General features: G+C 34.7%; 1 protein-coding gene across 1 annotated transcript in view; it reads left to right on the top strand.

The window, feature by feature from the left end:
- The window catches only part of AGMO (alkylglycerol monooxygenase), a 192,023-nt gene that overhangs the window by 86,202 nt on the left and 92,563 nt on the right, over positions 1 to 13,258 (top strand). Inside the window, exons 6-8 of the mRNA XM_055709039.1 lie at positions 10,505 to 10,571; positions 12,153 to 12,218; positions 12,323 to 12,402. Coding sequence (XP_055565014.1) covers positions 10,505 to 10,571; positions 12,153 to 12,218; positions 12,323 to 12,402 — 213 coding nt within the window. The remainder of the gene's footprint in view (positions 1 to 10,504; positions 10,572 to 12,152; positions 12,219 to 12,322; positions 12,403 to 13,258) is intronic.

Raw genomic sequence — 13,258 nt, 5'->3', positions numbered from 1 at the left:
GCTACTTCACTTGCACATTGCATTTTACTGTATTCTCCCATTACAAGAATTTTTGCTGTCTGACGACCACGTTCTTTTCACTCCTGTGCATTATTGCACTGTGTACATGGCAATCTGAAATTATATAAGAAATCTTCCAAATATTTTTTAAAAAATCTCTGTGTAGCACCAAGGTATTGAAATAAACCCATAATAGTTTATTTAAATGAAAAATGAAACAAACAAGCAAACAAAAAACCAAAAAAAACCCCAACCCCACACTAAAAACAAAAACCAAAAATACCCAATCCAAAAACAACTGAAGAAGACACTTTACTGTAATGGTGCGTAAAGATAGGTTCTCAATAAAAGAAGAGAAAACAACCTTTGGTGCTATTAAATTCTATTTAGGTCAATGGAATTGAGTTAGTATATCTGCTCTTAAATGGTCTGGGAGAAATGTTTCCATGACTCAACTATTCTCATCTAGATCATAAGGGGAGTGAAAAAAAAATACTTTGTTCAAAGAGCACTAAAAATCTAATTTTTCAAAAGCCACAAAATGTTTCAGGACTGTTACTGACAGACAGAAATACTCCATTTCAGTTTATTTTTACAGGTGATTCGGAAGGTCTATGGTTTATATTAAACTATATCCTTCCATTATGCATTTATTACAACCAATAAGTTAGGTGTGTTTATAACCTGATAGACACCTGTGAAAAACAGAAATTAGTTTCTGTTGGTTTAGCTGTAATTTTTATGAGATGTCAAATTGTATTTGGAAAGTATCAACTGAATCAGTCCCTGATGGTAGTAAGTGCAGAAGCAGATTATTCCTTGCCTGTTTGATCTTTGACATGCATTAGTTTCTGTTTAATTTTCTAATTTAAGTGAAGAATGTAATCTGCCCTTTACCATACTCACAAAAGTCAGGTTTCTTAAGGCATCTTTTTTTTCCTTCTTTAAGTCTTTCTACCTCCTCAAACTCTGGAGCAGAAAAAGGTGAGCCACTACTATTAACCAGGAGTAACGTGGGTGAAAACACGCAAGGAATGGGAAAAATTTTGGCAACACCTCATGCAGGTTGGAAAAAGAGATGTGAAATTGCTGCAGATATAGGCCAAAATACATCAGTTTTTGTCAGAAAATACCAATTTGGTAAAACTGTAACTTGGTGTGCAAGTATACTGTGTTTGTCAGAAAATATTTTGCACTTACGTGCAGTGTGTACTGGTCTAAGTTTCTGCCTATGACTTTCTTTTCGTTTGATTTCTGGTCAGTTTTCTTTAACGAAAAACTTTGAAAGAGAGAAAAATTGTGGAAGCTTCACGCTTTCATGGAAAGGAATTCCGTTCCTGGCAGGAAGCCATGGACAGCCCATCTGGGCTTCCCGAATACAGATGAGCTGTTGTGGCCCAATCCTGACATCAATCAGCTTGTACGGGGAATTGAAAGATGGCCTAGGAAGATGGCTAGATCGAGAGAACATGTTCTATGTTTTGTTTTGTTTTGTTTTTTTTTTTTCCAAATATAAGCATAGGGTCAAGAAGGAAGTTAAACAGGCAGATTGAAGAACCAAGTAAAATTAAGTAAAATGTATAAAAATGTACATATTTCTTTTAAGGAGCAGTACACCTGTGGTCACCTTACCAATAGCAAAATCTGTTCTTGAAATTCTAGAGGGCATGTGTGTCCTTAGGTCAATGTGATAAATAAGTGACAGCATGAGACAATAGATAAAATATTTGGTTATTAATTCCCAGGATCTAACAGTTGAGATTGGTCCTCTATTTCTTTGCAGATTTAATTTTTCCATTTTCTTGGACCTTCCTTTTCCCCATTGTGTGCTGTAGCCTTATTTAAATAAGCATGAAAGGAATGCAGGAGCAAATAAGTGTAACAAGGTGCATTTCAAATGCTTTCAGTAGTTTAGTAATTTAGAAGTGATTTAGTAATCTGTTTCTTAAAATTTAAAGGTAAATTTGATCAAGAAATGAGACTTTGAATTTAAAAAGCATTTTAATAAAACTTATTTGACTATAATGCTTTTCAGTGTTTGCAGTGGGAAGAAGATAGTTTTGTTTTTGTGGCTGTTTTGTGGAGTTGGAAAAAAAAATTTTGGTAATGAGCTAAAATCTTCACTGGTTTGGGAATGAAAAATGGAGATGTGGTGCTGGGAAGTAAAAAAATCTTGAGGCCTTGTTTACAAAGATATATATTTATGCTTAATTGAAAGTAATGTGAATAGTTCCTATAAGGTCAATAAGTAATGAGTCAAATTTAACGTGCAGAAGTTTTTGCCAAATGGTGGTATACAAATAGTGTTAAATGGATCACAGTGGAAACAGAGTATGGTGGACTGATATAATTTCCTGGCCAAGATGAGAAACATGGTTTGTTTGGGTTTTGTTTTGTTTTGTTGGGGTTTTTTTTGTTTTGTTTTGTTTTTAATAAAGTGTCACCAGTAAAAGGTAAATTCAATAATAATCCAATGTGTTGGGTATAACTGTGAAATTGCAGTCTCTTGAATTTGCTGCTGGAAACTCATTTTGCATTCAAGTAGCATATGCCAAGAAAACCTTTCATTTTCTGTATTCTAGTACATTGGTTCATGTAATGAAAGAACAAACTTATTTTCTTCAATTAAGCCACTATAGCAAAAAATAGACATCAATCTGTCTGATGTGCCCATCCAAATTAGAAAAACACACATCTGCCCTAGTCAGGTTACAAGGGATCAAAAACTTAACATTCACAAGACTTTTGCTAAAAGTCATCAAAAAGATAACTGTAATTACAGGTGATTACAGCCATTCTCCTAGTCTGATGTTCCAGATTGTGTCTGACTACTTTCAGTGACACAGATGATTTAAGTGGAATTCCTAGAGACAAGTCATGTCATCTGACAGTTTACTGGCTTTTAGAAACTGGATTTTCTCACTGCTACAAAAATCCAAGAAATTATTCTAAAACCAATAGGGAATGAACTAGTTGCTGATTTGCATAAAGAACAAAATTTTGGTTTACAAAATAAAGTTCTGCTCCCATTCCTGATAGCTGATGCTTTTATAATTCAGAAATTTATTGTTTGCCTGCCACAAACTCTCAAGTGTTTACTGTAGAGAGGAGAACAAATAAATCAGTAAACACCAGGGAGATAAAAATACTTTCTTTAATGCAGACAGTGTATTTGTAGGTCCAGACAGGATATATACACAATGTAGATAATATAACTCAAACATGGTTCCAAGAAACTAAGAGACCTCACTGCTTCAATCCAGCCTGCCTGCCACAATGGCTTACAAAATTTTCTGAGCAACCCGCAGGATGGAAGTCCTGCCACCATCACACTTGCCAGAACATGGAGAAGAGCAAAGCTAACAATATCACTAAGTAGAAATACTAGCAATAACTGCAAAATGTGTTCTGCTTTTCCATTTTTCACTCGCTCCACGAGGGGAAAAAAATATTACCTTTCTTGATTTATAAAGCGTATAACTCTTCTTTTTGTTTTAAATAAAAATAACAAGAGAGAGAAAATAAAACATTCATAAGAGACCACGCTGTTCCTGTCCTGCTAAGTGTAGGCTGCACTTGAGCATGGGTTTATCAGGAAAAAAAAAGTGGGATGAGGTTTGGAGTTCCTTCCTTGGCACCTAGAACCTCAGTGATGGTTATGAGTGTTGAATTTACATCTTGGTAGCCCCAAAATGAGACTCCTATTTTAACACTAAGTGCTTCTTCACGCTTTTAGGCAACTACCCAGAAGTGCCTTGACATGGTGAATTAAGTATTTTATTCTCAGCTAGCTTCTCTTTCAACTGAATTGCACAATTGAGAGGGTCTTTAAAAATATGTAAGTAATTTAAATGAACTAAGCAGAGCTCTGCACCCAGTAGGTCTAAGTTCAACATGCAGCACAGAAGCCATGATCTTTTTCATTCAAAAAGCAGCTGCTCCAAGATAATTGGCTTATATTGGTGATTTGCATTTGACAGGCAACAATCCAAGCAGAGGAACCCTTCCCTTTCTCTGTTGAAGCTGGGTCACTGGTGAGGCCAGAAATGAAAAGTTTATGGGACAAGAACATAAGCAGGAACTTCACTTTTCATCTTAATAGTTAAGTCCTTGAGTTTGAGCGTTGGCTTCTGGTCCTTGCACCAAAACCTCTTCTTGCACAAGACAGCTGTGAAATGTTTACTTCAGCAGCAGTGGGCCTGACTATTGCTAATCTGCCTGCAGAAACCCTAAAACTAAAAGTTGTACTTCAAGAGTTTTATTTAGCGACTTGTGTCTATTAAGTCTCTGGAGAATTATGAAGATAAAAGTGAAATAAGCTATTTAGAGATGCAACACATTTCAGTACATTCTGCATCCTGCAAAAGGATCTAGGCAACTCATTTACCAGATAAAGTGAATATAATGAAGGATGCAACATTGATGTGGAGACAAGTTAGGGATACTGCTCTCTCTAAAAAAAACACCAAACATATTATGTGTAATACTCCTGAGTTTTTCTCATAGCTTGTACTCATTGAGAAGCTATTTAAATTAGTTGTGGTTTCAAAGCCAACAGATCATTTGAAGACCCTTCTTTGTCAAAAACACAAAGTTTAGGCTGGTGACTATGTTTTGATCTATTTAAAGAGGAAGGTGAAGAGCTACGCTTTGCTATATTTTAGTTGTTTTCAGGACTGCTGTACTGATTTATTACATTCTGTTTTTTTCCCCACAATTGCCAGCATGTTTTTGTCAAGCTGCTGAAAAATACTGAAACTGTATAGCAATTTTTCTTCCTGAAGTTGTTTAAAATGCTTAACTTGATATATGACTGAAATAATTACTTTCTTCATGCTCTGCTATTTGTAATGCTGCAATTAAAACAAGCAGTTAGTGTAGGTTTTCCCTCATTTATAGTGGACAAATTGGTTGAAACTTCCTATCTGTGCTTATCTTTCCCACAAGGCTTAATTGGATTTTTAAAGAAAAAAAAAAAAAAGTTGCATCCACTTATTGTGGATGTTAATCAGAAAGTGTTAACTGAAATATTCACGTAAGATGCCAATTTGATTCAAACCTTACCTCCTTGCTGAGGCATTAAACAATGCAATGTGACAACAGCCTGCCTCCAAGATAATTTATTATAAACACATTTCCTAAGTCTGTGTTTGTTATATAAATATGCCCTAAACTGGACTATCCATTAAAACTAGGCTTTCACCTCCCATTCCTACAATCCAGATTTATCAGAAATTCACCCCCTATGAAACTCTTTATGATCCCAACAGGCCTGATTCCTCTTGCTTGTTTTATTTCTAAACTATAAATATTGTTTTTTCTCTCCTCAGTGTGGAAATTTGGCCACATCCATTTTACATGCTTACTGGAGTAGAAAACTGCCTAATAAGATAGGAAAACAGTTGGCGGTGTATAAATCAGGGTTTGCTGAGGATTTCAAAGTGTGAAACTGGCAGATGAGCACATACCCTTGGAGTTCTGCCTTTCCCCAGCTTCCCTGTAGAGATTTCACATGACAGGTTTGATCACCAGGGCCATCTGTATAAATACATGGGTGTGTCATCCTGAATTAACACAGCAGCTCTACTGGGGAATGTAATTAAGGTCTTATTTTTAAATTTCCCCACCAGACTGTCTGAAATATAGATTTCTATGCCAGGAATAAAAATATTAGCTTGATTTTGATGAGGAAATCAATAGTAATATGCGTTTTACTACCAACTAGTCTAACGGAAACCCCAAAGTTAAGTTCAGAGTGCTCCTTAGTGATGCTCCAGGGATGAATGTACCCTCTCCTGTCCTGCAGATCAGTAACACTATGATATTGAAAGTAGTGCTGTGCTACAAACAGCTTTTCTTGTACTCAAAGAAAAAAAATAAAACACACACAGGACTGTAACATTGCCTGCTCTACTCGGTTGACATTCCTTCCTAACATTCATGTTGAAACGGAGTTAAGTAAAGATTCATGTTGTAGTGGTGACAGGAGGAGTTGTTACACAAGATGTAAAGTTTCCCTTGGATTTCATGTCACGATTTTTTCTCATTATTTAAACAAAAACTACATTGAAGTGGTGCAGGTACCAGGCAATAAAGATTTCCCTTGGTGCTGACAAACTCTTGAGACCGCAAACAGAGGTGCTTACATGCCGAAAGCGATATTGCATAAAGTTCTTTTCCTTTAGGATAGAGATTGCTGTCACAAAGGAAACATCTTTATCTAAGAACTACTGTTATAGAAAAAAAAAACCAACTAGTTCTCATTGTATATGAAGATTTCACTTCCAGCACGTTTTAATCAGTAATGTATGGAAACCATTTCTAAGCATGAAGCTTTTAGCCTGCCTTATTTATTGAACTGCTCTTGGAATTGCTTCAATTATTGTCAGTAATTCTGCTTTATTATTTTTAATATACTATTATAGCAATATCCAAGTACAACGGAGGAAATATGTTGTTTTAAAAAAGAGAGGAATAGTGTTTTGTGGGGAGATCTGACAAAGCTTTTATAACTGGTATACATAAGATCCTTTCATACCTGATTTGTAGGTAGTTTATCGAGTCCGTTTGTAAGGGATTTGGCAAGTGAAAAATTATTGTTGTGGTTATGGGATGTTAAAAAATAAACAAAGTAAACAAGAAAAGAGTTTTGCTGAAATGCTGCAGTTCATCTGTGGGTCACTGGCACAGGAGCTGAGGGTGCATGTGGTGTGTTGAGAGAGGAAAAAATGGAGACAGGAATTGATTTAAAACAGTAGGTGCCTGTATCAGGGAAACAAGCACAAAGGTAAACTCCCCAGCAATATCAGTCAAAATACAAATAAGGTCATCATTGGACTGTTGTTCCACTATTACTTCTTTTTTAGTTTTAAAACTCCTTTCCAGTAAAAAGGTTCTGAAACAAAACTTTCTACTGCATACAAAATTTATAGTAGCAGAAAGTTTTTTTCTTTTTTAATGAATACCATGATTACAAGCCACAAAACCTGAGCTGTTCTGATATTCTTATCACATTTATATTGTTAATTTAAAAAAAAATCCTGAAATGTGAACATTGTGAAAGCCATTTTGAATATAAAGCTATTTTAAGCTGAAAATGCTTTGCTGTCTTGAATGGCTGAGACCTAGCAGTGTATATGCTCTGGTGACTGGTTGCAACTGCAGTGTAAGCCTGGTTACTGCTACTGTGAACACTTAGGAGCTCCTTTGCAATTGCTGTTCTCCAAGGAAAATGTCTTGACACAGGGAAGGCACAGAAGTGAGGGCAGATTGACAGCTGAAAGGTAGATGGAGTACCTGCCACTGTCTTTCTCCTCTCCATTGCCTGTTAGGCATTCTTTTGAACATCAGCTGTTGTTACACCACATTAAATTTTGTTACAAGTCATTCCCTACAAACTTCATTCCTTTCCCTGATTGCAGTAAATTCCTGTCAGCTTGACATGACAGGTTCAGAATCATGCCTGGCAAAAAAATGTCTTACTATCCTAGCCCTGACAATTTACTTTGGTGAAAGATCTGCTTATAGGAGTTTTGCCCCAGTAAAATGGCAGAATATTGAAGAAATCAACAAAACTAATAATAATAATTATGATAATAATAATAATATGTTCTTTGCCATGTGGTGCTGCAGGAGCCTTCAAAATTTGGCTTTCCAGAGGTGATATGCTTCTGTTTGTTGGAATGATATATGCATATATTTATGAAATACACATTTAAAAAATATTGATAACATTTTTGGCACCAAAAGTTTTCGTCTGACAACAGTTTTTTTCTGTTTTAGAAATGTGCTAAATACATAAACTTACTGATAGAAAAGGAAGTTTCTAGAAATAGCACCCTTTACCATTTTGAATATCTGGTGAAAAAATAGTTTTGGTGTGTTTTAGCCAAAGTGTTGATTTATGGATTGCTAATTTCAGCATGTTGGATTTTCGCTTGGTCAGGTACAGAGTTCTTTACCACCTCTAAGTTTAAAAGTCATGTGGTTATAATTGTTATCTCAGATGATGTTTCCATCGACGTATGGCTAGTATGACTGCAATGGAGGTAACCTTGGCTGAAGAACTAATTGAAGTAGGCTCAGGCATCAATCACTGATTATGCTGCAGAAAACATATTTCAGTAGATTTGTAAATGTCATCACCCCCCAAAAAAAACTATTTTAAAGGATGAGAGGTTTCATTTTCCAAAGAAAATACTTTCTCTAGGATTAGTCAGAAATATTTATTTAAAATTTTACATAAATTCCTGAGGTCCTTAGGGAGCCCCAAGAGACAAAGCTCTACTTTAGCATATTGATGTATTATATAGACTTTGAAATGGATGAATTTTAAATATTAATTTAATCAGTTGGATATTGAAAAATTGAAGGCATTCATTCTGAGGCCATTTTATTATAATCCACCTGTAGGCTAAAAGTGAATACTGCTGTTCCTAGTGATTCCCTTCTCTCCTAGTGCAGTTTTGGTTTATTTTCATAAAAAAAATTCAAATATTGAGCTAAAAATAGACTAAAACCAAGGGGATCAAAGTTAGGTGTGGTCTATTAGTAGGTCTAATAGATAAATCACTGCTCTTTTAGGTACTGGGCTGCAGTTCAAGACATTTGACTTCGATTAAATTAATTTAGTGGTCACATCTCACATATCTTAAAACAATGAAATTTTCTGCTTGAGAAAGGTGGGAAATGAAGCTAGTATGAATGATGAACCGTTTCTCACCTTTAGGTGGTCTTTTCAGACTTGAACATATTTTGAAGCAGAACTGAGAAATAGAAGTGTTCCTACTTATGTTGTCCTTGGCTTCTGAGTTAAACAAAACAAAACAAACTTGTCCCAGTATTCTGCTTTTCCAGTCAAGTGTGTGCAGGATTATGAGACAGATGCTCCAAATGTTACAGTTCTCTTTATCTGAAGAATTTTCTCATTTCTATACTTGTTTAATTACAGAAATGCTGTATTTAACATATTAAGTAGAAACTCTTAGCTGTTGTTAAAGAAAAAAAATGAACTTTTTTTTAATTCCTTTTATTGTAGTATTTGCCTGATTAATGAAAATTTAAGTTCATCTGAAGAATGTCCAGCATCTACTTTTTGAGTCCAGATCTACTTTTACTTACACAAGTCTGAATTAAAAAGAAATAGACCTGGCATATTTTAGGACTTCATTCTGTAAACCTTAAATTAACAAATAGCCTCGTATGTTTAGTTATTTATGTGAATAGGCTTGCTCTTATGAGTAATGACTTTCTGCCTGTCTACTGAATGTGTTGTTTGCCAATATTATCTCTACTACAATATTGCAGATCACCCATTTTGGCAGTATAAGTATTAAATTTACTAATTGACTTCTGTAAAAGACAAAGTTACATGTTCTGGGTTTTGTTTCTTAAGGTCTAAGCATTTTTATTTAGCTGTTCTCCCCACCCCCTTCCTTTTAATTGCAAGATACTATGGTCATTATCAGACATGGTGAATGGATACCATTTTAGGATACATTTTGACCAGAAATTCTTTTTGGCCACCCAGTGATTGCATCTATTTGTCATTGATGTTTTTGTGTTTGGGATTAAGCAATGGCTGCTCTATCTGGATATCCACACACTTCTGCTGAGCTAACAACTAAAGCACATTTGAAGTTAGTGCTGCCTTTCCTCTGGCTTCACAGCATAGGAGAGTATCTAATTTAGCATAAACCCCGCTGATACAAAATTAATTAGCATTTTCTGACAAAGTTTGAATTATTAGGGTAAGTTTATAGAAATCAGCACTTTATGTCATTTTTGGTCTAGTACTAAAATGATGAAGGCTGGATTTTCTGTACTGGTGAATCATTGCCTTAGATCACAGCTCCACTATGAATTTATGCTAATCTACTTTCTTTTAATGCCTCTGACTCATGCTGGTGTATTTGTGACCATACGTTGGATCAGATTCAGGAACTGATCCAGTTAAACTAATTTAGAAAAACAAAACAAAATTAGGTTTAACTTGCATCAGTTCCCTAATCAGGTTTGTTGTGTTACTGCGTTTGTGCTGGAGTAGAAGGGTATTGCTAGAAGGAACAAGCAATCAAAGGGACTGAAGGAGGAAGGCATACTTATTTCTGCATTAGTGCCAGTCATTTGTTGATGTAAAGATTTCACGTAACTGGGATCTTAGAATTACACTGGATCCCAAGCAGTGCCGATGGATGTGGGTAAAAAAATGTGACTGAAATAATCTGTACAGATTCACACTAATAATAAAAATAAGAAGAAAATGTGCTGCTGGATCAAAAAAAGAAATATATCTTTTAACTTGCATTTTACTAAATTTCATTTTTTCATGAAAATTCTTGTAATATAGTGAAATGGTTCTAGCAAAGAAATTGCATTCTTTTCTTTTTATGCAGTTCTCCTTAAGGTGAACATCCTCTTCATGCATTTCCTCCACCTCTGTTCCCTCTTCCTTTTTTATTTTATACAATGTTTTCAAATTCATTGAAACGCTACTTTTTTTAAGGTTATCACCAGCCTTGGGCCTCTGGAGTGGATTCTTAATACTCCCAGTCATCACAGAGTTCATCATGGTAAGCTAAAAGTGTAACCTCTTATTCCTCAGTGTATTTTTTCTCATGATCATTATGTGTATAATAATAATAAAGTACTAAAAGTGTATCGTAAAATTAGTTTTACAGAAATATTTTAATTTTGATCATTACTTCAAAAATAGTCCTTGTTCAGTTAGAAATTTTACAGTATTTTAAAAAACTTCTTTATAATTTGCATTGAATTTTAAATTTTTTAATGTTTATGTTTCAGACTAATTATTGAGCAGAAATTAATCCGGGATAACATAAAATAATTTGAAGACTTTGAGCAAAACGATTCTATGTTTGTAAACATGAAAAGTGATAGAAAAATATTTTACCCTTCCCTGACTACTAAAACATCATCAATTTGTCAATCACTACGATGCTTTAGCATTCAAATTCAGGGACTGAAACTGTGAAAAAACATGGTTACTTTCTGGAAGAAGTTCTAGAAGAACAACTGTTTTAGAGGAATTTGGTTTCAAATGTCTGAATTATTGAAAAATCTCACTTAACACAAATCCATTATGATTGACTTTTCATCCATAGAGGCATTCAATACTATACTACATATGTAAATCTGATTAATAACTATATGACAGGCTGAAAAATATCATGAACATATCTGAGTAATAAAGTGGATTCCATAGATGCCCTTGGCTCCTCCAGCATGCCGAGATAACAAGTAAAAAAATAATAGGGGAATAGAAGAACAAAATAATTTGAAACAGACTCAAATGCAGTTGTTACAGAGGATGTTATTAATATTTATTATATCCTTCATGTGTAAAGTGTTTATGGCACTGTGTAGACTTTTTAAAAAGGCTGTGGTGCTGTGAGTGTCTAATCCTTAAAATTTGCACAAGTATTGGTAATCCTGGAGGGAGACACTCTGCTCTTATTTGCTTTGCTGTAAATCCAAACTAATCCTCTGATCCTGATTGGAGTTAAGCAGTATCACTCTGGAGCCGATCAGGTGTTGTACAGTCGCTCCAGACAATCTCCACAAACTTGAGGACATGTGATCAATTTTTCTTCGGTCATAGTTTTGATAGGACAACTTATATACAAAGATATTCCCTAGAAAACAGGAGGATCACCTTTCCTTTAATAATAATGAAAGCAGGATCAGACATATGGCATAGAAGATAGGGGCAGCTGAAAGCCATTAATGATTATGTATAAATGTATTTAGCATATATTTTCTTAGATATAAACTGGTGAAATGATTTTTTGTTTGCTTTTTAGTTTGTCTATAAATCTATTTTGAATTTAATTTAGTCTCCAAATGAATATATTTGTTTAACAGAAATTTTGGTTATGAACATTTGTTTTGTATGTTGAATCTGAGTAGAAAGAGATCAATAAGCCTAGTAAGAAAAAAGAAATTTTGTAGATGCATAAGGAGTGGTGGGTTAGCAACCTTCTAAAATTATTTTTAGACTTTAAATTGATGGTAATTATGATTTCCCTTTGAGATTATAAATTGATGCTAATGATGAAGATTTCCCTTTGTAATTCAGTTGCATGTATTCTTATACATGCAATTACTGGTCTCATAAATGATTTTTATTATAGGTAGAAATCCTTACTGCATTGACAAAAATTATGGAGGCACACTTATTATTTGGGACAGGATATTTGGTAAGTTGAAAAAACCTACTGTCTCTCTTGTCTAGTTAGTGTGTCACGAATATGTATGCTCTTGAATTTGATTGTTGGTTGTTCTTTTTTTCTTCTTCCATCAGGAACATTTGAGGCAGAAGATGCAAAAGTTGTATATGGCTTAACACATCCAGTCAATTCATTCAATCCCATCATGCTTCAGGTGCTATACTTTGTATCACCAACTCTGGTATCTACAACAGGCACTCAAATTCAAAAAAAACTCCTCTCTTGGGCATGATTGAGGCCATCCTTGCATTGCTGCACAGTCAATTAAATTATCTACAATTTCTTCAGTGTTTCATTACAAAACAATTATTTCTACTCACTGCATTGAGCACGTGCAGGGCTTACAGTCATCATGAAAATACAGCACAGTAAAATTAACTAATTACAATGGCAATATAATAGGCCATGGACTGAATTGTGTCCATTTTGCCATATGCAGAGCAGTATGCAGTGAAACACAGACAAAAATATATATTTCATCTGTTTGTCTTCTCTAAAGATTGCTGTTTCATCAATAATCCCATGGTGTAATATCTTATCTGTTTTTATCACTTCTGCATATTTGCTCTTCAAGGTACTCCAGAATGATTTGTGTTGACAGTATTATATATCAGCTATCATGGTTTCAACAAAAACCTCCAGAACAGGTTGAATATAGTTGTTTGTTTTTGGTTTTTTTTTTAAAAAAAAGGAAAAAAGAAAAGAAGAAAAGAAGAAGACAAAAAAAGAAGAAAAAGTACTTAGTGCAGTACTTGGATTTATTGGTTCAGGCTTCACTTAAAATGGATAAAAATTCTCTGTAAAAACCTCAGGGACTGAGGAGTATTGAAGTCCCTGTTCACTTTTCATGACTTTTCACCCAAGGAGGCATCTCAAAGAATGAAAAATTCTATCTGCAGGGGTGTCTGGGCTGGAAACTGGAAGGATGGCCACAGCCTGTGCAATTATATCCATGCCAGTCGGATAAGTAATTTAGTTATTTGAATGTGTGTCATGTCAAGGTGCCAGTA

The sequence above is a fragment of the Falco cherrug genome, chromosome 4, assembly GCF_023634085.1.
Source record: "Falco cherrug isolate bFalChe1 chromosome 4, bFalChe1.pri, whole genome shotgun sequence".
In the NCBI taxonomy this organism is placed as follows: Eukaryota; Metazoa; Chordata; class Aves; order Falconiformes; family Falconidae; genus Falco; species Falco cherrug.
Note: the sequence above shows the minus strand (reverse complement) of the source record. Positions and strands in the feature narration are given on the sequence as shown.